At 43.1% G+C, this 27,071-nt stretch overlaps 1 protein-coding gene across 1 annotated transcript in view; it reads right to left on the bottom strand.

Annotated features, from left to right (window-relative positions):
• The window catches only part of nrxn3b (neurexin 3b), a gene marked incomplete at its 5' end in the record, with an annotated part of 438,909 nt that overhangs the window by 235,100 nt on the left and 176,738 nt on the right, over nucleotides 1-27,071 (bottom strand). Inside the window, 7 exon segments of the mRNA XM_084082398.1 lie at nucleotides 12,552-12,671; nucleotides 19,162-19,335; nucleotides 20,062-20,252; nucleotides 21,241-21,509; nucleotides 22,596-22,708; nucleotides 23,929-24,048; nucleotides 26,978-27,004. Of these exon segments, the coding sequence (XP_083938524.1) occupies nucleotides 12,552-12,671; nucleotides 19,162-19,335; nucleotides 20,062-20,252; nucleotides 21,241-21,509; nucleotides 22,596-22,708; nucleotides 23,929-24,048; nucleotides 26,978-27,004 (1,014 nt within the window).

The raw sequence follows: 27,071 nt of genomic DNA, 5'->3' as shown, positions 1-27,071 counted from the left end.
CCAAAAATCTGCAGTTTAATAGAGATCCTGCCTCAATGAAAGGGTTGTGTAAAAAATCTAATACTAGGATACTTATTTGATGGCCACACCCTGATATACTTAACCCATTAAGACCGGGAACGCATCTGTGTGTCATTTTTTGTTTAGATTTCTTCAAAAATAGCAGATCTACAAGCTCATAGCGTAGATCTGCTATTTTTTGAAAAAATCATGAACAAATATATATATATATATATTTTTTTTTTAAAGCAACATTTTTTTACCGTTTACTCCTGGGGGGGAGGGGGTCCCTGGAACTACATACTTTTAGATGGTGGTCTGCGGCCAAATACATATAGTTTTGGGGGTCCTTGACATGACATGATTTTTTTTGTTCCAGGGACCCCCAGAAGCAAAGATTTGAGTTAAAATGTAGTTAAAAAATAATATGTGTGTGCCGCGCTATGAGCTTGTATATCTGCTATTTTTGAAAAGCCTAAAGTATAACATAATGGTTAAAGTGGTTACACAGATGCGTTCCCGGTCTTAAAGGGTTAAATCCAAAAATGTCATCTGACTCACCACGATATCTTCATCTCCCTGCAGGTGAGGGACTTCATACTCCGGCCACATTATCATCAAGATATACTGTAACCTACAACCTCTCAGATTGAGAGAAAACTCTTAATTGGACTTACTGTACAAGGTGTAATTAACTTTATGGCATATTAAGATCTACTGCAACTGTCAATGACCAGACCACTGTATACGTCCATTACAAAATCTCACCTAGTCTTCATCACAAATAGAAGGCTAGTTTGTTTTTGCTCTGCCTCAGATGTAAAGCTGAGGAGGGAAATTATACTCACTGTACTGAATGTAGTTAGTGTTCTAAACTAGGATATTGGTCAGGTATTGTGCAGCATCTAAGTCAGATTTATGGTGTGAAATTTGATCATGTTTGAGACGGTTTGCCTTATTCTTGGACTTCCTGATAGAAAGCTTGTCAAAAAGGACAAGCGACTTAAACAGTCATAACTGCAAGGACAATATTTTGTTCATCTGGAGGATGATTGCACAATATCCAAGCAACACAACATATTTGGCCAGTCTGCCTTCTCTTTTAAGGCTACAGCGGTATTAGCAATTGGAAAAGGAATACACTTCTGGCATATATTAAGAGTAGCAGTTCCTTGAGCAACTTAATAGCCAAAGTCAAAACATGGCTTACGGCTAAACAAACATGTATTCACTAATATCTGGATTGTGTTTGATTGGACTGTAGCCTATAGCTAAAACATTGTTTTAATGCACTACTACACTGTTTATGCATGCCTTTCTACACTTATATTCCCCATTGGATATGGCCCATTGTGTGTAATGGTGTGCTATTTATGCGTATTGCTATTGTTATTGTGGATTGTGCAGGCTATATGTGACTATAACCTGCCATGGGACTGCAGGATGGAAATGAGCTTAAGCCAAATCTTGTAAAATACATCAAAATGGCAACCATGATGTTTATTATTGTACGTGGTTCCTTACAAACCAATAAGTAAAGAAGAAAGAAAGAAGTAGTTGTGAATGAGGAATTGACCATTTTATTCATTCATTGCGTCCCTATTCTGGTCGAACAGGAGGAGGGCCAGCTGCCAGTGACAAATGACTTGTGTGTAGCTTCCAAAACCATAAGCCGTGCACCGACACAAGAACAGCAATTCACAACCGAACGTTAATGAAAAGCTGCCTCCGTGAAAAGCTGTTTCCATCTTTATATGTCTTTATTCACTACCAAAACCTTTATGTTGTTTGTGGGAGTGCTGATGTGCTCTTTCCTTTTGTAATATATTTATCCCATTAAGACCTGGAACGCATCTGTGTCACTTTTTCATTTGAGCAGAAAAGCATTATTTTACACTTTGGCTATTCAAAAATAGCAGATCTACAAGCTCATAGCGCGGCACCGAGTGCCGCGCTACGAGCTTGTAGATCTGCTATTTTTGAAGAAAGACCTGGAACGCATCTGTGTCACTTTTTCATTTGAGCTAAAAAGCATTATTTCACACTTTGGCTATTCAAAAATCGTGAAAATGTGTGCAAATCTTTGAATATATATTGTATTAAGCGAACATTTTTAACTATATTCTTTGCTTCTGGGGGTCCCTGGAACAAAACATTTTGAGATGGGGGTCGGCGGCCAAATACATATACTTTTGGGGGTCCTTGACATGAAAAAGTTTGAGCACCGCTGATACAGAAACATACGTTTTTTTTAGAATACTGCTGGGATTTAGAAGACATTCGTAGAATCGGTTTCAGGTCTCAATGGGTTATTTATCATTCATTCAAATTGGACATACAATATAAAGAAAAGAAAAGAAAAGAAAAGAAAACCGCAGTGACTGACAAAAAATGTTGACCACGGGAGAACCTCAACACAATGAAATATCTCACAAGAAAAACGAGAGAGAGAAAAAAAATTGAGGACGGAAAAAAAAAACACATGTAGTTGAGACACACTCCCGGAGAAATGTCACCTCGAAAACCCCCTGAAATAGTGTCTAGTTGTTGTGCGGTATTGATTGGGTGATTTGTATGTGTTGCGGGTGCTTGTGAAGTGTGTCCAGGAACATGCATTGATGGATGTGTCTGTTGGCCGGCCGCTCAGCGCTGTGAGGGCCATGCAGGGAACAACTGTGACAGCCTCAAGGTTACCTCTCCTGGCTCAGAACAGATGGATACCCCGCGCTGTAACTGTCTGTAATGTGCTCAACTCAATCATTCTCTCTCTCTCTCTCTCTCTCTCTCTTTCTCTCTCTCTCTTTCTCTCTCCCTCTCTCTCATTTCCTTCCCTGCAGTCACCAAGACACAGTGTTCATTTCGTCGACTAAAACTATGACAAAAATGTTCGTCGGCTACCTTTTTTCATTGACGAAAACTAAATAAAAACTAAATAAAAACTAAGCTATGATGACTAAAACTAAGACTAAATATATTGACAATTTCGTCAACATATAAAAGCTAGACTAAAATGTTAGCGAGGGATCTAGTGGAGAAGAGATTGTAGATCGGCTATTTTCAGCATGCAACCAAGTGAAAATCAGCCATCACGACGCCATCAAGGCACCGCCAAAATACATTTTAGTCGACTAAATCAACTGTAGATTTAGTCAACGATAATCCTATGATATTTAGTCGACTAAAACTAGACAAAAACTAAAACATTTCAGATGACTAAAATATGACTAAAACTAAATGGAATTTGATTCCAAAGACTATGACTAAAGCTGAATCAAAATTTGCTGTCAAAATAAACAGTACCAAGACACTTTGGACAAAGTCTGAATAGTGCTGTATGGGTGGAGAGATATGAAGCTGATGTTATGGCCAATGTTCATCACATTGTGGATAAATATACAGTTATCAGATGAGCTATCATCATCTGGGTGCATTAGGCAGGATACACAGGCACTATTACTTGATCTGAGGAGGAGGGTAGCAAAATGCCCGCTTATGTGTGTAGGGGAGACCTTTGTTAAGCCCACGGGGCTAATTCAGTTGGTCAGGATAAACACTTGTGGGGGATGTAAGGGGTTAAGTGACTTGCACAGGGACACTTGGGTACGTAGACATGGGGTAGGCCAACTGGTGACCTTTTCTCTACCCACTAAGCTACAGCGCCCGTACAGTAGCTTGGTGGGAATATGTTCTATGACCCAGACATGCACAAGCTTGGAAAGTACTCGGTACTCAACAAATTCCAATGTATTTTGAATATGACTGAGAATAGCGAAATACAAATACAAATCTGTATAATTCTTACGGCGTGGTTTTGTAGAGTGTGAGTATCCCAATGGGCCGTTCATCACTTAATCCACATTTCATAAATAGTGATGCTCGATGCAGCGTGTTGTGAGCAGTTTATTATATTTCTGAAAATCTTTTTAAACATCTTTGAAAATAAACAAATAAATAATCCATTGAGAGCATCAATCAAAGTGGGGCATGACCCTATGTTTTGGCAAACACAGATGTAGTGTACCTCCGTCTGCCATGCCAACACATAAAATGAGCAGTAATCCGCTTTGATGTATTTGGGGATCGTGACACTAAACAGCTCATTACACCTCGGGGCTGAAAGAGTTCAATAACCCTGGCTCTGATACGTTCACACATATTGATGTTTATGAACTCCAGATCGCACGCAACACAAACACCCACTTGAAGAAACGTCTCCTTGCTGCCGCCAAACTTTCACCGTACTGCCTTATTTATAATTAGTCGCGTGTCGGTGTCATGCACTGAAAATAGTACATATCAACGCGCTGTGCTGCAACGTGGTGTGAGCTTGAAGATCTGCTATTTTAGGTCTGCAACACACCACGCAGCCAAGTATAAATCAGGCATATTAGCCCCCCCCCCCCTCCCCTCTCATTCTGCATTCTGTTTCTTCTGGCCTCGGGGCATTTGGGCTGCCCGGCACCACATATCCAATTATGCTGCGGCTTTGCGCTTGGTGGTGACACATCAATTGACACGAGCGACATCCAGTCTTATCGCGGTGACTCGGCGCTGCGCCGGCCAAACCTCATTAGCCTGATCGGCCAATGGCGGCACAGCTCGTTAGGCCCGAAGGGCTGGTCACGGAACCCCGGCTCTAATAGAGATATCATAACGCGGACAGATAGATGGGAGGGGGGGGGGGGGAGAGGGGGGGGAAGGGAGAGAGAGAGAGAGAGAGAGAGAGAGAGAGAGAGAGAGAGAGAGAGAGAGAGAGAGAGAGAGAGAGAGAGAGAGAGAGAGATGGGGGGAGATATAGAGGAGAGAGAGAGAGACGGGAGAGATCATAGAACACATATCATGAGACAGAGAGAGAGTAAACCAGACCTTCGGGGGAAGTGTGTTTTTTTTTTCCCGTGCCTCCACACACGTGCATGTCTGCGTGCATGTTCACTGCATGAATCCGTGTTGAATGCGCTTCTGCCATTTCACAGGGAAAATCATACTTGCCCACAGCCAAAAAGCATTGCCAAAAAAAAAAACAGCACTCAGCGAACAGCGCTATCCTTCCCTCAAAGCAGCAAACATCTAACTCTTCCATCTATACTGTACTTCCATCAAACCCAACTGTACCGGAGCCAGCTGTCAAACCTTCCCGTCTGCCTGGATGAGTGTCTAAGCCACGCCATCATGTGATGCACCGGTGGGATAAGGAGCGCTTGGTTTGCTCGGTCAATGGTGTGTCATATGACCGTTTGCAGTGGGTTCACCTCCTCGTCTATGAAGAGTGATACAGTCTATTATCCTGCCTGGCCCTGTGCCACTGCGCCGTTATATGTCACGTACCGTATGTTATGTTATTTATCTAGCCTATTAAGACCTGAAGCCAGTTCTACAAAAATGTCTTCTAAATCCCAACAGTATTTTGAAAAACGTATGTTTCTATATCAGTGGTGCTCAAACTTTTTCATGTCAAGGACCCCCAAAATTATATGTATTGGGCCGCCGATCCCCATCTCAAAATGTTTTGTTCCAGGGACCCCCAGAAGTAAAGATTTGAGTTAAAAATGTTCGCTTAATACAATATACTGTATATTCAAAGATTTGCACACATTTTCACGATTTTTGAATAGCCAAAGTGTAAAATAATGCTTTTTAGCTCAAATGAAAAAGTGACACAGATGCGTTCCAGGTCTTAATGGGCTAGATGATGCTATTATAGCAGTGCTTCTAAAGAAAATGGGGACCGGGAACCCTAGGCGTCCTTGAGGGGTTCCAGAGGGTCCTCAGCCAAAATGAGGAACGGTTTAATTTCGCCTTTCGATTACTTCAAGATAGCCCAATGAGAGAATGTATGCAAATGATGCATCACCTGTTTAGACTGTTCTGTACTAAAATCTAATCTAATAAGAAAGAGCTTCTCCTATGCGGTTCCCTGGCACAACATCTTTTCAAACGTGGGTCTGCAGCCTAACACATATCAATTTGGAGGTCCTTGACATGAAAGAGTTTGATAGCCTTCTCATAGTAACTGACAATTGTGACAAGTGAGAACGTAGGAATTGAGCGCGTGACTCATTTGACTATTGATGGACACTCGCTGTCAAGACACTGCAGTTGTCCTTGTACAGCCTAGGACATCATTATGTATCGATAGGGACGCGGGTCCTATGAAGGTTGATTCTCACTCCCCACACACCACCAGTGTCCCAAAATCCCGTAGGTACAGCTATTGTACTCGGATGAAACAAAAAAGAGCTCACTAAAACAATGAGAATCGTATAATTCTGAGGCAAAAGGCTATACCCTGAGGGCAAAACACCTTCTCTCTCTGGGACGCTCCCTCTGTGTTGGCCCATTTCTGATCTACCTCTGGTATTTATAGACAAATGTTCCCATATTATTCCTCTGCTCCACTTACAAGCCCGCTTTAGCCAAAAGGTACCGTGGGGCTCACATGGTTTGGTAGCATGTTGAAATATCCTCATAGTGGAAATGTCATACGTGCTGTAATGTAGGTTTGTGTGACGGCAACGAAAAGAAACAAAATCCACGCTGCACTGCTTCTCTGCTGTCGCTCCACCCCTTTTGGAAACCCCCTATAGCACTAATGCAGGGGAAATGGTGGTGGCAGTATACATTATTCAAATGGCTTGGATATGCTGTATAGTTTGAAGCGGGGACAAACTTGAAGGTATCCCCCGCTCAGCAACAGACTCAAAGCCTTCAGAAACATCCGTCTTAGTGCGACATCGATTCTCCTTAAGCCCCTGTTATACAAGCAGCATGTTTTTTTGTCACCTTCATTTTGCCTTTCTGAAAGGGCTGACCAGCTCCCGCTGCTTCGAAAAAAGGATTCCCAGGTACGGCGGCCTGATTTGTGTTACCTACAGCCACACATCTGTGGCTGGCTGAATCCGAGCCAAGCAGCATGCATCCCTCTGCGTCCAATAGCCCATGAGCCCTCTGTGCTGAACACCTGTTAGCCGGTGCTTTGCCAGGCAGCACTACTTAAACCCCTTTACAGGGACAGCAGGTTAAATTATTCAACGTTCCAATGAAAACTCCTCAACTATGCATGATGAGGTCTATGAATACGGTGCTTCATGTACAGTACCAGCCCTGGGTCCAGGTGTGTGTGTATGTGTGTGCTTGCGTGCGGGTGCGCGCGAGTCAGTGCTTCTGTGTGTGTGTGTGTGTGTGTGTGTGTGTGTGTGTGTGTGTGTGTGTGTGTGTGTGTGTGTGTGTGTGCGTGTGCGAGTCAGTGCATCCGTGTCATCCGTGCGTCTGACTAGGTGCAGGGGCGTTTATTGTTGTTTGTTTTGTTGTTTCTATAACCTTCATTCATCATTGACGTCATGTCATACTGAATGGTACTATTGTGGTGACTCTCTTTTGTCTCTCCTCTGCTCTCCAAAGTGAACAATGAAGTAAAAAGGCCACAGGGTACATTTTAAAAACAAAGATTATTTCCCATTATAAGTGGCAGAGCACTGCAGCCGCAGCCCAATCCACCGAGATTCACCAACAAAGACAATGAAGGACGTTTTTTTATTTTTTTTAGGGCAGGGGGGGGGTACGACCGCGATGATCACTGGCCTCGGCAGAGAAATTCACCACGAAAACAAACTGTTAGTTAACGTCAGCAACAAACTGATGAGGCCGTTTGTTTGTTTGTTTTTCATTTGTTGTCTTCAGCCATCCCTCGGTCATTGCCTCCCTCTCCTCTCCCCTTCTAACTTGTTTGTTTACTATGTTCCTGTGGAACTATGCAGCGTGACCTTTGTCGGGGTAATTCTATTATGCAAGCTGAGTAATTGCTCTGGATAGTGAGAGGAAAGTGTCTGCTGTCCTCCTCCTCCGTTTCGGCAGAGAGAAGGAGAAGCTCCCACGTTCTTGGACCGCAATGAAACAGGGCCCCGTAATCGCCGGGATCGACAACAAGGGTGGAAAGGGAGGACAAGGAAGAAAGGGGTTGGATTAGGAGGAGGGTAGGAGAGGTGAGCAGAGAGAAGGGGAGGTGAAAAAAGGTGGAAGAGAGAAGGGGGAGGACAGTCAAGACGACAGAAGGGGAGAGGAGATTAAAGGAAAGGAAAGCAAAGTAGAGGAGGATGAGGGGAGAGAGGGAGGGGGGGGATGCTTTTGCGGTGTTACTGTACATAAACGTGATGACGGAAGCAGGGAGCCAGAACCAAGCTGGATGAATATGCTATTAAAAGAGTACAATTTTTTGGCTTGCTAGCTCTCATGCATTGAAGGAGGCATGAGCTCGGCTCAAGGCTCTCCCTAGGCTGGCAGAGGGAGTGTAGCGCCCAGGATTACTTAGACAGTTGGCACTGGGTGAAAAAACAAAACTGGGTTACAAAATCGTGGGATAAAAATGTATTAAAAAATGTTTTGGTTCCTTAAATAAAAGCAGCAATGGGCAGAGCATGTTGTGCCTCAAGCTTCGCCCAGAACGCGGTTTTGCAGAGTGGCCGGTGTGTTGCAAACATGACTATAAAATAGTTTGTTGTTTCCATAATGGAAAAGACTACTGTAAAATATTTGATGTTTCATAAAGAAAACATAGGGAAAAAGGTGTGCTGATGCAAAAGTGCAGTGATGCATGAGAATACACGACACACACATTCCATAATACATGATATAATGGGGATATTTTTCTACTATATCGTGATCACACACACACACACACGCACACATTTGTATTACTATACTTGTGAGGACATCGACATTCTAGGACGGCAACTTTATGAATGCCATTTAAAAGATGTTGGGGCATTTTAGCCGTAAGCCTAAAGCCAAAAAATAGCAGATCTACAAGCTCACAACGTGTCGCGCTGCGACACGTTGTGAGCCTGTAGATCAGCTATTTTTTGGTGCATGACACTGGCAAATAACAAGTATATAATAGGTATAAATCATGCTTAACTCTAATTCCAACCTCAACATCTAAACATCTAAATGTCCAATCCTGACCCTAATCCCAACCTGAATCTTTTCCTGATTGTAAACATATCTCTAAAAAGATTGTTCAACCATTTCTCTTGTGAGGACAAGGACAACTGTCCTCACAACATCTATTCCTCAAATTATACTATACTTGTGAGAATGTTCGGTCCTCACACACACACACACACGCACACGCACACGCACACGCACACGCACACGCACACGCACACGCACACGCACGCACACGCCTACTACCCTGCCTGCCCTCAACCAGATCTCAGGCTGGCTACAATGGAGGGCTGCACAGAGGTTATACAGAACGGATGCCAACAAAGCCACGTACAGCACACTAGGAGAACAGGACGACTTTACTGGCAATGGATGTTCCCTTTACTTTGTTCAAGTTGCTAGCATTTGGACAGTGGATAGAGAGGGAGTTTGAGAAGCAGACAATTACTGCTATTTGCTGCCAGCTATCAGAGAGCGGCAGAGACAAATTTAGAAGAGGACACACAAACGCACATACACACACACACACACAGAAAGAGAGAGAGAGAGCGCAAGGGAGGATTGTCTCTAACATTGTTAATTAGAAACTCTCACGCAGAGCTGCACTTGCTGAATAAAAGCTCTAGCTACCCGCATGCATTGGTGCTCGCGCGCACACACACACACACACACACACACACACACACACACACACACACACACACACACACACACACACACACACACACACACACACACACAAGCAAAGATGGAGCTCTGTTATCGAACTACTTCAATCAAACAATAACATGATTGCAGATATGATTCTGCATTGTTTTGGAGATTGCGCGGCACTCTCTCTAAGCTCAAGATCTATAAAGACTGCAGGGCTGCGTGTTTGCAGAGGGAGAGACGAGAGAGAGAGAGAGAGAGAGAGAGAGAGAGAGAGAGAGAGAGAGATAGAGAGAGAGAGAGAGAGAGAGAGAGAGAAAGAGAGAGAGAGAGTATTAGAAGAAATAAAAGCAGGGGAGGAAAATAAGAGGAAAGCTGATTTCATGCTCAGGGGATTGCATCTCATTTTCTTCTAATGCAGGGGGGGACGAGGTGCGGGCCTGTCTGTGGTCTTACTGCCACCTGGTGGCCTCGTCCCTGAACTGCAGGCGGTTGCTGCGACTGGCAGGATGCAGACCCTGGGCATCAAAGTCAACACACAGACCCACAGATGAAGATCAGGGCAATCAGTGGAAAACGAAACCGGGCCCTTATCTTGAGCAGACAGGAGCTAAAAGTATGATGCAGAGACACTGATGGCTGCTGAAAGGTATTTATGTTTGTGCGTGTGTGTGAGTGTGAGTGTGAGTGTGTGTGTGTGTGTGTGTGTGTGTGTGTGTGTGTGTGTGTGTGCACGTATACGCACATGTGAGTGCGTGAGTGCGTGCTCGTGTCTATGTGGCTCCTCAGTCAGTTTTGATTCATGTTTTCGCTCTTACATTGTTTCAAGTGCAAATGGGAAGTAACAATAAATGGGCATAGGAAACGTTGTGAAAAGTAAAGGGCATTGCCACTCAATTCCAATGCTATCCCCTGTGGTTTAGAGAAACACAGCCGGTAGCTTATGAACAAAGTCCCTCGCAGAAAAGAGAGTCAATTAGGGAAGAGAACACACGGATCCAACTGTAACTCAGCATGGAACGCCTTGTGTTTCAACCAGAATACGCCTGACCCCCCTACCCCCCCCCACCCCCCCTATTCCTCCGCAGGCTGGAATGATGAGATGAGAGCATCTCATTACTAATTAAGAGTGAACGAAGCATTGAGCTCCGACACGTCTCGCAGAGAGAAAGAGACAACCATGTCGATATATATCTGTCTCCGTACAACACAGATACCACCATCCACATCAACACCGCAGAGAAGAACAGAGGACGGGAAGTGGAAGGAAGAAAGGAAGAAAGAAAGAAAGAAAGAAAGAACGAGACTAACAAGAACGAACGATCAAAATAAGATGGAGGAAAATAGGCTCTATGCACAGCAGCCATTTTGGCCATTTTGGGCGTCTTCTTACATCCTTCACAGGCGTTACCAATGATACTAATGAAGGCTCTGTTCCATTCTGGAATCTGGTCAAACAGTCAGGGTGCTGATATTGTGCATGTTGGCTCACTCACTGGAGACACTCTGCTACACCAGTGGGTCTCAAAGTGTGGTCCAGGGACCCTCATGGTTCCTTGAGGGGGTTCAACTCTGAGAGTGTACAAATGGAACCAAATGGACCCGTACGGGTCCATTTGGTTCCATTCGTACACTCTCAGAGTTATAGGGGTCCTTGACATTAAAAGGTTTGAGAACCACTGTGCTGCATGACATGGAACGGAGCCGTCATTAGTATCATTGGTAAAACCTGTGAAGGAAGTTAAAGTAGAGGCCCAATTTATTTTTCAAATGGCCCCTTAAAAGGTGTTTAACTCTGAGAGTGTAGAAATGGGTCCATTTGGTTCCATTTGGTACACTCTCAGAGTTAAGGGGGTCCTTGAAATGAAAAGGTTCGAGAACCACTGTGCTGCATGAAATGGAACGGAGCCGCCATTAGTATCATTGGTAAAACCTGTGAAGGAAGTAAGGAAGAGGCCCAATTTCTTTTCAATACGGCTGCTGTGTGTAGAGCCTATTGACAGTCAGGAGGACAAACTGAAGAGAGAGGCATTGCATCACTTGTGTGGCAGAGGCAAAAGTAGCCGATCTACAAGCTCACAACGCGTCGCAGCGCGACGTCTTGTGAGCTTGTCGATCGGCTACTTTCAGGCATGTGATGTGACACCGCCGCGCAAACAATTATACATCACAAGCCGTACATCAGTACGGCAGCAGCTGGAGAATCGACCACTGGAGATAGTGTGGCGCTCCCCGAGCGCCTCCATCACCTCATTAGCCCAAACCCAGCAGCTCTGTGCCCCCGCTATTAACCATTAAATGAAAAGCCCACTAGCCATGATTACTGAAGGGAAGACCCCTGTTGTCATGGGAATAAGAGATCGCTACATGCACACATCAAGCACACTCGTCACAGTGATAGGACATGTGCACTGACACGCACACACACACACACACACACGCGCACACACACGCGTGGCACACACATAGAGGAACACACCCTGGCGGGTACTGAGAGCACACATACACACAAACACACACAAACTCAGTGAGATAGCTCTTTGAAGGGCGTTTATGAAAAGTCGATTGAGGCAGAAGTGGATATTCTACACACTGTCAGTCACAGTGTCTCGGTTCAAAGCCCAACACACAAAGGCTGGGGGACATCAAGCGGCAAACTGGCAGCAACAAAAGCAAACCACCCCTCACCCTGCGACCCTCACCAAGGTCTCCAAAAGCTTTGTTTAGGGATCACAACGCCACTTTGGCGTCAAGGTAGTGAATGTATTCACGAAGCACTGTCACTCGTGGCACCTCCTATATGGAGGTCACTGCAGGTCCACGGGCGACGCATGGACTGAATGTGAAAGGTGTGTCTGGGTGTGTGCATGTGCGCGCACGGGCGCACATGTGTGGACCAACATGTGCATGTATGAACACGCACGCATCTCATCATGACGTTAAAAGGGAGATGTACTCACGGTCGTTGCACTGGGTTCCTGTGTATGACGTCATGGTGCAGTCACAGGTGAAGTTCTCCCACTGCTGGATGCACACGCCCATGTTGGCACACGAGTCCTCCTGGCACGTGGTACTGGGACCTGGCATTGGCAGGATGGAGACAGAGAGAGAGACAGAGAGAGACAAAGACAGACAGACAGACAGAGACAGAGAGGTACAGAGAGAGAGGTACAGAAAGTGAGAGAGACAGAGAGGGACAGAAAGTGAGAGAGACAGTGGAGACATAGGAAGAGAGATAACAGATGGACGGAGATGGAGAAGGGGACAGCAGTGACAGTGAAGGAGCCGTGAGAAAAGAGAAAGAGGCAGGGATACGAGAGAGAGAGAGAGAGAGAGAGAGAGAGAGAGAGAGAGAGGGATTGAGAGAAGGAAAAGAGAGGAAAGCAGGGAAGATAAGAGATCGAATAAGAGACAAGAGGAAAGCGAAAGAACAAGCAAGTGCGTTAAAAAGAAAAGAAGAGAGACGTAGAGAGAAACAGAGAGGAAGAAAAGAGAGGGCAACAGACGTACCAACAGACAGACAAACAGACAGACAGAAAGACAGACAGAGAGATGGCAAAGGAAAACATGTTAACCAACGATAGGACGACTGAGCTTTAACATGCAGAACAAATGCACTCCAGAAACACAGGTGCACACTATAACCTCATTTACTACTTCATACGGTCATACAGTGAAGTATAAACCAGGATAATGTATGTGTGCCTTATAGAAGAAGGAACAAGGAGTGGACAGCAGCACCACGGGACGCCCCGACGGACGCACAACCCATTTGAACTAGCCAGGGGAACATCGTTTCGTGCTGAGTAAGTGTGAAAACACTGTTGTGCTTTCAGAGAATAAACAGCATCCATGTTCTACATTTACGGTACATTGTGGATGCCGCACTGAGGCTATCTTGGGGTGGGGGGGTGGGGAGTGGGGGAGCGAGGGTGTTGTCCCGTGGTGACACTGTGGACACTTTGTCATGTCCTTCTTTTGACATGTGGAGGGTGCAGAGAAGCATGCGCGTTGTATCATTCCAACAGGTGGCTCTGAAACGTTCCGTTCCAGTGAAGCATACAGTAACACGCTGCATTCCCTCTGTGAACAGGCAAGACGAGACTGAACGATAAGACAGGAAATAAATGGAATACAAAATTACATCTTTTCACAACCGACGGCATTCATGAAAAGTGACCAACAGAAAAATGTCTCTCATAACATTCTTTCCAAACGGCTCTCTCGCTCTCTCTCTCTCTCTCGCTCTTGCTTTAAGAGCAACACTCTTCACGCCCACACACAAAAACATCCACAATTTCTGAAAAGAGACATGAAGAAAGAAGAGAACTGCACTCCAGGACGACGAGAGTGCATAGCCTTCGGTATGCACTCCAGCGGGTTGGGAGTGAAGACGAGGGTATTCAAAGTCATAACAGGATGTGTGCCATTCTCCTGCACCACACATAGCTTCAGAAACGTTTGAATACGGAGAGGGAATGCAGATAGGACGAGTGTATGACATATATAAAGACACAAATAACTCCCAGCAGACTCTACAAAAAGAAAAAAAAAACACCTCCCTGAAAACCCTCCAGGTAACCATACAGTATACAGAGAATATAAAACGATAAAAAAGAAAACGGTCCAAACCATAGACAGGCGCAAGTAAACAGTCTTTAAGAGCAAATGTCTTGTATGAGACGATGTGAAGAGAAGACATTTGAATTTGAAAACAGAGCAACAGCGCCGGCTGAAAGTGCGTTTACTGTGTAATGCAAAATGACAGTCAGCCCTGCATTCCCCAGAGTGTATAGCATCTGTAGTGTGTGTGTGTGTGTGTGTGTGTATGCGTGTGAAAGCTTGTATGTATCAGCAGCACGTGCAACACAAACTTAAAGAACACGCATCAGATGGAATAAACTGTTGTGTACGGTATGTGTGTGTGTGTGTGTGTGTGTGCGTGCGCGCAAGCTTCCGTATGCATCAGCACGTGCATCATAAACTTACGCATGCGGACGTGTGCGCGTAAGGCACAACGTGCATTCGTTTGTATGTACGTGCAGGCAATGTGTTTGGGTGTGTTTTGAGTGTTTCAGCGGGAGACAACTCGCTCTCTGAAATAACACTTTCTCATCTCGCTGAAGTAGCTAGCATGACAGGCTTTGAAAGGAAGGCAAGCGACACAGAGAGAGAGAATCAGAAAGAGAGAGAGAGGGGGGGCTAGATATAACCGCGCTAACGTGTCAGTGTTTAGACGCACAATGACAGCCTCATTCTCTCCTCTGTTCCAACCAACTACTGTATAACATCACAAAACGCCCTGGTCGTTTCATACCTGAATCCATTACTCCCACACAGTGTCTGTCTGTGCTTGTAGAATCGGTTTTCTTACTCCCTAGCCTGTCTGCATGAGTGGCAGAAATTGGTTTTGATCTGAGCTGCACCACTGAGCAGATTGTTTACTCTTTTACCTGCTGGTTGTCTGCTGGAGATGAACTAAACAAAATCACAGCTTAAGCTTGAACGAAGACAGAACAGTCTTACTGTAGAATTACTGTTGATCCAGTCAAATATTGACTATATTGTGTTCATTGGCAAGGGTGGCACAACACACTTCAGAATTACATTGCCAGTGATTTGTTTCGGGTGTTTTCTAAGGACACACCATAACTTGAAACAAATGTTAAACATAAACACAATGTAGGTTAAGGATTAATGCAAATAATAAGTGGATTATTGTTCTAGGGCACAATAATGTGATTATACGTTTATTATGTTGTAATATTGCCTGTAAGATCACCTACACCCAATATGGTTCACCTAAGAAATTCTGCATAGGTTTAAAAAAAAAGAAAACATTGGGGAAAAAGGAATAAATATATACAGTATAATAAATAATAATCCCAGGTGTTACTTGAGATTACAAAGTGCTCTCTATAAAATGAGCATGTAATTGCTTCATTATTACCCTGGAATAATGTGTGTCGTTATATGAAGTGCTATCAAAATATGAAACCTGCGAACATCGCAGTTCATTCCAAATAAGCTCTAATGTAATGACCCCTATTCATCTCTCTCTCTCTTGCTCTCTCTCTCTCTCTCTAGCTAATTTTGCTGAAACTGTAATGGGCTGGGCTAGGCTGTCCAGCTATGCAGGCAGGCAGACACTGGTGTAGGAACCAAGGGCGCTTCTAGCATAGGAAGGAAATGTTCAGAATTTCATGCATTAGATACATAAATCTGAAGCACTCTATTAAAAATAAAAATATGTCAAATATGTATAACGTGTTATTTTCTGGTAAGTGGGATTAACTGGAATTCTTTATTTGATATGAGAAGGGTGGGAAATGTAATCCTAAACAATATTGGTGAGCATAAAACCCAGCCAATGAATCAAGCTGCACTTTTGGGGTACAGTGGGTTGTGAGAAACATTCCAAAAGGAACAACTCCTGTAATTATTAAAAGGCACTATAATCTAAACTAAAGACCTCTCAAAACAAACTAATCAGACTACTACTAGACCTCACACCTAGGCCTCAGAAAGCAATCCTGCTACTACAGTATAAGCCAAGGAAGAATGAAAATACAAATGTATGTCATAATGTGTTTGTTCAGTCAGCTTTACCAAAAGACAAAGGTTCTCAACTCCCTACCCAAAATCAAAACTAGCCTAAAAGTATTCTGCTAAGTTTTGCATTGTGCGCCGGTGTAGCGCACCGGAAATAGCCGATCAACAAGCTCACAACGCAGCGACGCGCTGTGAGCCTTGTACAGATGTGCCACTTCAAAACTTCACATATTACTGTTCTTTCCCTGAAAGTGCCCTGAAAATGCATTTTTCCTCCCTTTTCTGCCCTTAAAAATGCACTGTTTTGCCCCTGAAAAGAAGTTGTCACTACACACCCCCGTTTTTCCCTTCAACAGACATCCATATACATGAGAACAAAAGAATGTGTGTTGAAGAAGGTGTCAGACTCATTATGAGGCCAAAGGTGATTTGAAGAGGTCCTTGACCAGTTGCTCAAATTAATTAGCATCATAAAAGCAGTGATCATCAAAATAATTCAGCATTTTAAATGCCCTTCTTTGTCCCTCTTATTGCCCTGGGAATCCCCTGAAAATGTACTGTCTTGGCGATGGCAGGACATTTGAAGTTTTGAAATGGCACATCTGTAGATCTGCTATTTCCGGTGCGTGACAGAAGCAAGGCACGCGGTGAGACTATATATGACATCGACGATCAATAAAATTATAAATAAGCAGTGATAAGTGATCAGGGGCTTGGTGCAATAATAGATCCACGGCTTAAGACCCTGAAGCCCCCCCTCATTTGGATTTGTGGCCACTGATCCAGGCCTGCAGGCAGCAAGCCAACATGCCAACCAGAGATTTACACAGGCCTGCAGACACAGCAGCTCACTAAACACATGAATTTGCGGTAAAAGCCAACTCTCGATGCGCCCACCTCTATGGATTCTAGCCTCAATACTCATTCCGTCGCTTACTGATTCATGGGAGATCGTTTTTTAAACCCTGCTCGATCTTGCTGGCGCGCACATTTAGTTTACTTTTCTCTCTCTCGTTTATATAGTTTGCATTCTTCTTCTTGCGTTGCCTGCCAACTGCTCTCTCTCCTGTATATATAGGTATGTGTGTGTGTATATATATATATGTGCGTATGTGTGACGTGTGTGTGTGTGTGTGTGTGTGTGTGTGTGTGTGTGTGTGTATACATATATCTTGCTCTCTCCATTTGAAATGCCAACCGATGTACAGTATAATGACAATTGATCACTATATATATTTGAAATACCAACTGATTTCTCTCTGAAATGCCAACTGATATATCTGTCTCTCCCTCATAAGTATACTGTATGTGTGTGTGTGTGTGTGTGTGTGTGTGTGTGTGTGTGTGTGTGTGTGTGTGTGTGTGTGTGTGTGTGTGTATACATATATATATATGTATGTATATATATATATATATATATATATATATATATATATATATATATATATATATATATATATATATATATATATATATATATATATATATATATATATATATATATATATATATTCCTCAGAGAGTCATACAGTATGTACTCCCGCATCATTTAAGGGACAATGTTGCCATGGTGACACCCATAATGCATTGCACACAGCAGTCTTTCAGGCCGGCAGGCCTCAGAGAGGCGGGCGTTGAACCCTCTACCTTGCAGGTCGGCTTTGGTGAAACCAACTATGTTAGCGCAGAAAGAAAACAAACAAACAAACAAACAGAACAGAACAGAACAGAGCGGAAAACAAGAGTATAGGTTAGTGAGGGATCATCTGTGTTAGAGCTTTTTATACATCTAGTACTGTATATAGTGTTCCAGTTGGATAAAGTGTCAGAGGTCATGTGTTAATTTGTTCATCAAGAAATCAAGCAGTGAAAAGAAATTATGGCTGAGCAGCCATATCTATCACATGACTTAATGTTACAAGTATGACTTCCTGTGTATAATATTTATTGTACAGTGCATCTCTTAGATAGTGACTGTGTGCACTGTCTAAATGGAAGAAGCCTGTGGCAAAGCCTGCATTACCGCTGAGGGTATAACTACAGTATATTAATGTTGTACTGCCCTCTAGAGGAGTGCCAAGGACTGCACCATTCACATCAACTCAATTATTGTCCATATTCTAGACTATAGACTTTTTTAATAGTTCTGTCACTATGGATTGGAAGAACCATTCAGAACACAATGAGGGTGTGTCCGCACACTCAGTGTAAAAAGAAAAGAAAGAAGAAGCAGCAGCAGCATTTGTTTGCTGTATACTGTCCAGTAATAGGTATGGACGTACTGTAGTTGAGTTGTGTGAATGAATGGTGTAATCCTTGGCACTCCTCTAGGGGGCAGTACAACATTAAAATATATGTGCCCTCAGAGACACTGCAGCAGGGTCTGCCATGGCCTCCGGGTACACTGGCAGGAACATAGTGAAATAGTTTGATGTAATAATAATTTTCACTGAAATAGAAAATATGTGACTTGCATTGTGTGTCTGCTAAAGTGGGAGATCTGAGAGCTGAAGGGGAAATTAAAGGCCTTGAAGGCAGGTGGCTGAAGGCAGGTGCCACTGTGACAGATCAAAACATCTCTTAACAAGTGGGTGCAGCTCAATAAAGTGAACTCAAGCATCAATGGAGGCCAAATCAATGGCACACTTGAGGACTTTACTTTTGAAACTACCCATCATTTAAAAGGAAATTACTTTTCATATTGAATTGCTGTCACTTCTCTTCAGCACACTAGATTTGACCTTCATTTAAAATCCTTCCACGTAGCTTGCAGCTATAGGCCTACTGCCAATGCTAGTCATACTAACAAGGCTAACTGAAGAAACTGAAGGACACATTTTGAAAAATAATTCTCTTCCCATGACATGATAAATGCCCGGGGTAGAAAAGGAACATATTGTAACAGACCAGGATATGTCCTTTAAAATGTCAAGGTGCTAGTTTAAGACGAGGTGCGCCTCTCATTGGCACAGTGGCACACCAGGTCTTGGCTTTTAGAGCTTTAAAGGTCGGCTGTACCTTCGCATCCGCGTTCAATCTGGCCGCTGCGGAACAGAGCGTCGTTGATGAGGTCGGGCAGGCGGCCGTTAAGGTCGACCGAGGCCAAGCAACCCTGGAAGCCTTCCCGAGACACCACCAGCTTAGGGAGGTTCTGGTACATGTTGGGGCCAAGGCCCCCGACGAAGAGGTCACCTAGATTAGTTTATATGAGAGAGAGAGAGAGAGAGAGAGAGAGAGAGAGAGAGAGAGAGAGAGAGAGAGAGAGCGAGAGAGCGAGAGCGAAGGAAAATAGGATAGGGGCCATTAAATTAGAGCTTAATTGGAAGGGACAGGTGAGTACAATGTTGGACAGATTGATGAGATAAACCTGGATGAATATATTACAAATATTACTACTAGATGCTGTTATTTCGTTATTCAATAATTTTGGAATGAAGTACTTGAATTGCAGTCTAAATATATACATTAAACCACTTTTTTAACTAACAGTACAACTGTTGATTTAGTGCAGTGGTTGTCAAACTTTCAAGGACCCCAATAACTCATTAGGGCCCCCCTAAAGGAACCCAGAAGGTCCCTGGACCTCACTTTGGGAACCACTGATTTAGTGGATATATACCATATCTAAACACATTAGAGTAATGCTGAGGGGATACAGTTCTCCGATTTCTTGTAAGTAAAAGTACCAATACCATAACATAAAAATGTGTTCATCACTGTAATGTTGAAGCTGATAAATGTGGGGCTAATGTTAGCTGCTGGGTAGTGTAACATATTATAATACATCAATCTAGATCTGCAAATGAACTAGTAACTAAAGCTGTCAAATAAAAGTACCTAAAAGTTGAACTCAAAGTACAGTACTTGTAAAGGTAAATACATGGACTTAAGTTACTTTCCACCACTGCACAGTAGTACCTTTGAGGTCCAGGTTCTTTGCTCCGTTGACGTTCTGGGTGACGGATTTGGAGTCCACCTTGAGGGTGTGTGTGTTGGTGGAGTCCCGGGTGATGACGACGTTGTGCCACTGGTTGTCATTCAGCGGGTTGTCACTGTTCCCCTTCAACAGACTGGGTCCGTTCCCCAAGTCAAACACATAGTGGATGAACCTGCAGCAGGACACAGTGATGACAGTCCATCTGTATTGTGTAGGGCTGTCACGATCATGATGTTTGCATGGTTAAAGCAAAATAAAAGATCACGACTGAAATGTTTTGCTAGGCTAAGTCCCAGTCTGTGATTTGTGAAACAGCGTGAAAGGAGCCACCTCACACTAAGCACCGTGTGTCCTAAACAATTAACACAGCCAACCAGTTGAAGATATTGCAGATATAGACTTTAAAAGTATAATTTGTAACCATTTGTAACTTCAAACTCCATTTTAACCATGATAAGATTCATTGAAAACGGGTGCATTTCGCCTTTCCGACATGTCGCCTTTCCGACGTTAACGAACCCTATACCTAACCCTAACCGCACGCGGAAGCCACTAGTCGGAGTGGCGAGATGTCGGAATGGAAGGAGCACCCCATTGAAAACACCCGTCCTTGGTTCTGGTATTTTTTAGCAAAAAGCGAAGGAAAATAAAAGCCTGGAGATCGAGGCTATGGTTCTGGTGACTAATACTGACCTCCTATTTTTCGATTACTTTTTTTTCCTCTTGTATTTATCTTTTTTTCATTTTCCCCAAAAATGTAAAAATATTAATGAAAAAAGTCATTGAAAAAACACAGCCCCCTCAAGCATTAGAAGGACAATGTCATTCACCAGAAGCAAGGTCGATTCATTCAAATGGAGTTTGAAGTTAAAATGGGTTTGTAACGTGACTGATAAAATGAATATTTAGTATCTAAATACTGAAACTTAAAAACGGCCTTGGGTGCTCACAAAAGCCCTGAGTAGATGTTAAAATGAATATTTGGTGTGTGTGTGTGTGTGTGTGTGTGTGTGTGTGTGTGTGTGTGTGTGTGTGTGTGTGTGTGTGTGTGTAAAATAAATGCACAGTACACAGCATCTCTCCTCATAACTCTACAATGAACTAATTTACTCTCGCGGTGGACTACAATGACCACAATCCTCACCAGTCCACTCACTCACCCTTTGACCAGCTCCACAGCAATGAAATCGTTTCCGTCGCCGCTGTTGAAGAGGATGAAGCCATCGGAGGAGGTGGTCTTGAACTGGAAGAAGAGGTGCATGGTGGTATAGGCCTGCAAGGTGGCCAATCCCAGATAGCTGCCCTTGGTTTTGAAGGTCACAGGGTCGGCAATGATGGAGCGCATGCCGAAGCGGGCGTTGAGCTCGCAGAAGTCTATGTCGCCGTTCTTGCACATGTCAATGTACAACATACCGTTGAACTTGAGGCCCTACAGAGGAATGAACGGGAGGAGGTTAGGGTCACATTAGAAACTGTACAGTCAATCTGGGGCACCCTGTCAGTGTGTTAACTCATTGAGTGCCAAAAGAAGTCAAAGACGTCATGTGGCCTGACTCCCTGAGCGCCAGAAGGCGTCAAAAAAATCAAATTTTTTTTTTCTTTTTTTTTTTTTTGAAAAACATGTTCAGAACCCAAGATATGATGATTTGAAGATTTGCTGCTCCATCCACTCCTTGTTTAACCTATAACTTAAAAAGGCTGTATCTCGCTTCCTAAGCACTTTTTTTTTTACAATGAATTTTGGCTGTGGCACTCAGAGCCAAAATTCAAAAATGAGCATGGCATCGAATGAGTTAACAATATCGAAACCAAATTAAATACATTTTTTTCCTTTTCTCTTTGTATAACTCATGTGTATATATACCCATGCTACTTTGATGTGCTTCTGCATCCTTTTCTCTAGACAACTCCACAGAGCCGCTGCCTGTAGCTGCGGTGGGGAGCGGCACCCGCTTGACACCGCAGTTATGAATGCCGCTCTGTGGATTCCTACATGGTGTCTTGTAATGTTTATTTTTAAATTAATTAATACAATAAAAAATGTTGGAATACAGCGGTTGTAACCAAGGTCAGTTAGGTAACCAACGTTACTTATCAGCTTTTTAAAAAAAAAGTTCCCTCTTTCTGACAATTTGGTCAATGTTTGACCAGTTTTTATAGCATAGATTGTTGATTACTTTTGATGCAGTAATGGTCTTTTTTCATTTCACTTCATTTATTTTCTATTAACAATTTAAATAGTCACTTTACTGTCATCTGGGGACCCCCCACAATCATGGGAGACCCCCCTAGAGGGTCCCGACCCAAAGGTTGAGAACCGCTGGACTGACTAGCTGTGCGGTATTTGCAAAAAAAAAATCATTTTGTAAGCACCTTGCTTACAAGCACCTTGCTTACAAAACACCTGGTCTCGAGGCCTTTATACCTGCCAAGACAGCCCGAGACGATGCTGTAATGAAACACCGTCTGTTAACTGGGTGAGGGTTGTGTCACAACGGATCAGGCTTCACCGTACCTGCAGATGGCCTATGAAGGACGAGGGTGCCGACGAGACGAAGCGCCGTTCCGTCAGGATGCCCGTCTCCACGTTGTGGAACTCGAGACGGGTGTGGTCGCCTGCCATCTGACCTGTGGTGCGAGAGCAGGAAGACAAAAAGGAGAGGAAGAGGATGGGTAGGGCGGGTGAAAGGGTAAAGATAAGGGACGGGAGATACTGGGTTTCCGGCGGATTTAGGTCTGAACCACTTAAGCCCCATTTTCTAAAGTTTTCACTGACTCAGAACAAGAAGAGTTTATGCCACCTTCTGGAAAACTACAGTTATGCTACGTTCACACTGGCAGATACAAAAGATACAGTACAAAGCATATTTGTAGCTGAAGTTGAAGCCAGCAAATTGTTTTTGTAGCTTTGTAGCCGTTGTAGCTTTTGTAGCAGCTACAAACGTTGGGTGTCTTCATGTCGCTGGCTTCCGTTGAAAAAGAATGGCAGCCCGTATCTTTGTAGCTGCCAGGGTGAACGCAGCATTATGCACAGTCTGTTGCATGTGCGTATAAAGTGAGATATCATCTCTGTCGGGTGGAAACCTCATGTCCAAAACTGGCACTTTTCAGGATTAAAATTCCAAAACAACAAAAGTAGCATATGCACAAGCTCAAAACGTTCGCACCGCATTTCGAGCTTGCAGACGCGGTGCCGTGATTTTCAGTGATTTCCCCCCACCCCTAAAACATAATCATCAGGTATTATGGTTATACTAGGAGGATGATTTTTTTCAAAAAAGTGTACAGAAATTGTTAAAATTATGTTTTTATGTGGACACGCCTCCAGTTCATTAAGTATACCTGGTTCTCACCTTAGCACCTCCTCCACCACCTTAGCACCACCCACCTGTCCTAGTCCCTCCTCCTCCTCATGCCCACACCTGTTGTGTTATGATAATGAGGGGGAGGGTATATTTTTACTATGTCACTAAAGGGCTGTTTTTCTATTGGCACGTTTGACCCTCAAGGTTTCAGCCTCCAGGTGGAAACTCAAAATAGTCAGAGAATACATAAAACACCATAAAAACACAACCAGGGGGCTTAATGAAGTTCTATCAACCACATAGACACATGGAAAACAGAAAAAGTGCAAAACCATGGCACCACCTCTTTAAATTATGGAGATAAGAGGTTTCTGCTCGACAGCAACGATCTACAAATAAACCTATAGAATAGACTGACTTTGACCCAACCCGTTAAACCAAGTACTCCAATGATCAATCAGATCGACCAAACATGAAATTTCAACGTGCATCGTGTATCATGCATTGTAAAGAGCAGATGATCGGAGCGGCCGCAAGAAATACCTTCAGCCATGTCCTCGTCCACTGTCAGCTTGAAGTTTTTACCGCGGCGGATCACTCGTACAGAGTGCCACTCATTGTCGTTGAGCTTTTGTCCAGCATAAAGAACTTCAGGGCCCTTGCCTGAAGAGGAGGGTTTGTTAGTCAAGGGACAAGGGAAACGCAACACAAACCAAATCTTTGTTCTCACACCATCAGTGAACTACAACGCGTTGATTTGTCATGGAGAGACTTTGATCTGCAGCATACGATATATATATATATATATATATATATATATATATATATATATATATATATATATATATATATATTATATATATATACACACACATATATATACAGTATACGTGGTGTTCTTCTTTTAAACAATAAAGTCAGGTTTTTTCATTTGAGGACATACTGTACATCTGAAGACAAAGATTTGGTTTGGATTTAACCACAGAGAAAAAGAAAAACAAATCATAAGTGACAGCGCAACATTAGGAAAGAAAATACTTGCTCTTACTCATACTGGGTCTCAAAATCAAATCTGAGTGTGGGTGAGACAGAGAGAGCGAGAGAGAGAGAGAGAGAGAGAGAGAGAACCTTTGACAACATGTATTCAGTAAATAGGAGCTTGTGAGATTAATGATTAAAAATGTTTTTTTTTCCCAGGCTACCAGAAGGGGGCATGCTTGCCCCACTGTTCTGAAAGACAAAATTACGTCACCAAGCATTCCGATTCAAGGAGATATTGTACTGTACTTCTCACAGTGCCGGTCTTGGCAGCTAGCCCACACTACTGCTACTGTACTGTAGTTATCACTTCAACCAAGTAGTTAACAGCATTCTCCTGGTGTTCCAGGTCTAAATGGGTTCCTCATTAGACAGCCGCAGTGAGCAGCAGTAACCGCAAATCTACAGCTCCAGTCATACCGTTAGGTGCCCAGGATCAGTGTTGCCAGATTCTGTGAGAGAAACAAGCAACCAGGTCTAGGAAAACCAGCCCAAAAGAAGCAACTATGGCCACATGAGCACTTTAACATATACATCAGCTATTTGAAAATAGCAGATCTACAAGCTCACAACGGGTCGCGATGCGACGCGTTGTGAGCTTGTAGATCGGCTATTTTCAAATAAAATCTTGTGTGGAAATTATAATAGGCAGATCTGGCAACCCAGGATTGGAGCTCAGAAGTGAACTAATTTAGATCACATTGACCACAGGCTGTATAAGTCCCACATGTGTCTGAACTGAAGGGATTTGCAGCACAGGCATAGGTTTTACATCGGCAAGAAGCAATTTAAATTTGAGTCCAATTTAACTAAACACAGATGTGTTCATGTGATAGAAATTAAAGTAAATGTTCAACTTTTACCCTAAACTGAGGAGAAATACATCGGCAGCTATTTTAAGAGAAGTTACTTGACTTTCTTTCTTTTTTTAGGCTTTTCGATATTTTGTTCATTATAGCTACCATTAAATAGGTTTTATTATATTGCTCCAGGAGTCATGGAGCAATTTGGGCATGTAGCTACAGTACCTCGAGGCCAGCCCACTGCCCAGTCCATTTTGTTTTAGGTTGAAATTATTTTTTCACAATAATATTGACATTTATGTGAAGGAGTGAAGGCATGTTCAAGCTAAAAAAGGGGGCTTAAAAACAGCATATTAGGTGTTGAGAGAGTGTTTTGACAAGATGTTTTGGCCTTGTCTAATTGATTAATAGATCGAGTAATTTCCTGATTAACTGGTTAATACTGAATAGATGAAACAGATTAGATGAATAGAGTAATGACTTGAAGGGTAATCAGATCACTTGTGTTTATCCTGTGCTTCTCTGATTACTCTAGACCCCGATTTACTGTAGCTACCGTCATTTACCTTGACTATACAAGGATAATATGTTGAGGATAAAAGGTCAAAATAAACCAAACAAATTAAATGAGGCGACTGTCTATCACACGGTACCTCAGACTAACTGAAAGACAGTGTTTGTGCATGTGTGTGTGTGTGTGTGCATGTGTTTCACAGCCCTTTAGGATAATTAATTAGTCACAGTAATCAGCCTAATTGCAGTGAACAGGTGTGTTGCATCCGTCACTCAATTTGTGTGTCTGCGAAACACGCGCGCGCACACAAACACAAACTCACACACACACACACACACACACACACACACACACACACACACGTGCACACACACGCTCTCTCTTGCTCTCTCTCTCTCTATGCTGGGCCTTAAGACAGTATAAAATGGTGACAAAAATAATGAGTCCTCTGTATGAATAAGAGCAGGTATTTCACAGTAGCCTATCACCCCACACATACAGTCATATATTACAGTAAAGTGAATTGTAACACATATAGCCTACATTTAGCAAAAGGAGAGAATTTATGCAATATATATTGAGTGCAAGTGAGTCATTCAGTAATTCACAGCAATGTCAAACGATACATGCTACTCTATAGTCTTGGGTAAGCAAATATACCACAAATGTTCAGAGGGCAAAGGGAAAGATTAAGGACCACTTGGCTGAATAAATGTAAAAAAGGAAAAAAAAGAGCTTTTAAAATGCATAGAATATATCAAGTTACATTAGATTTATATAACTTTGATCTCTGGCTATTACACGCCCCACCACAACCCCTCTTATCTTTATAATCCTCTTATAAGTCACCTGCATTCGCACACTGAAGGGAAATGTATACTTCACCGCACGACCCTTTCGACAAGTGACAAAAGCATGTTGAAAAATGACTTATTTTCAACTGATACAGTACGTCTTTCAGTAAAAGAAAAGTCATTTGTTGTTGAATGAATCGGTTGAAACTACGTCATCGGGTCGTCAAGGGTCATGTGACAACATATACATCCCTCGATTTATACTGCATCGTACGGCGATGCCGCGTTCCGGTAAATATCCGAACTATAGAAGATCTACGTAGATCGGATATTTCCGGCGCGCGACACCGCCGCACGATGAAGGCAAAAATGACATCACACAATGTAATAATCAAACATTGATTGAAGGAAGATAAGACTCCAGAAGTGGAGTGTGGACTTACTGGTGTTACAGTTTATCCTGACACAGTCTAGAATGGGGGAGGGGAGAATAAGTGACAGATGAAATCGCATCCTTCAAGGTTACAGCTGCAGACA

This window comes from Gymnoscopelus microlampas (genome assembly GCF_963454915.1).
Source record: "Gymnoscopelus microlampas genome assembly, chromosome: 16".
Taxonomy (NCBI): Eukaryota; Metazoa; Chordata; class Actinopteri; order Myctophiformes; family Myctophidae; genus Gymnoscopelus; species Gymnoscopelus microlampas.
This window is presented reverse-complemented; position numbering and strand designations above follow the sequence as displayed.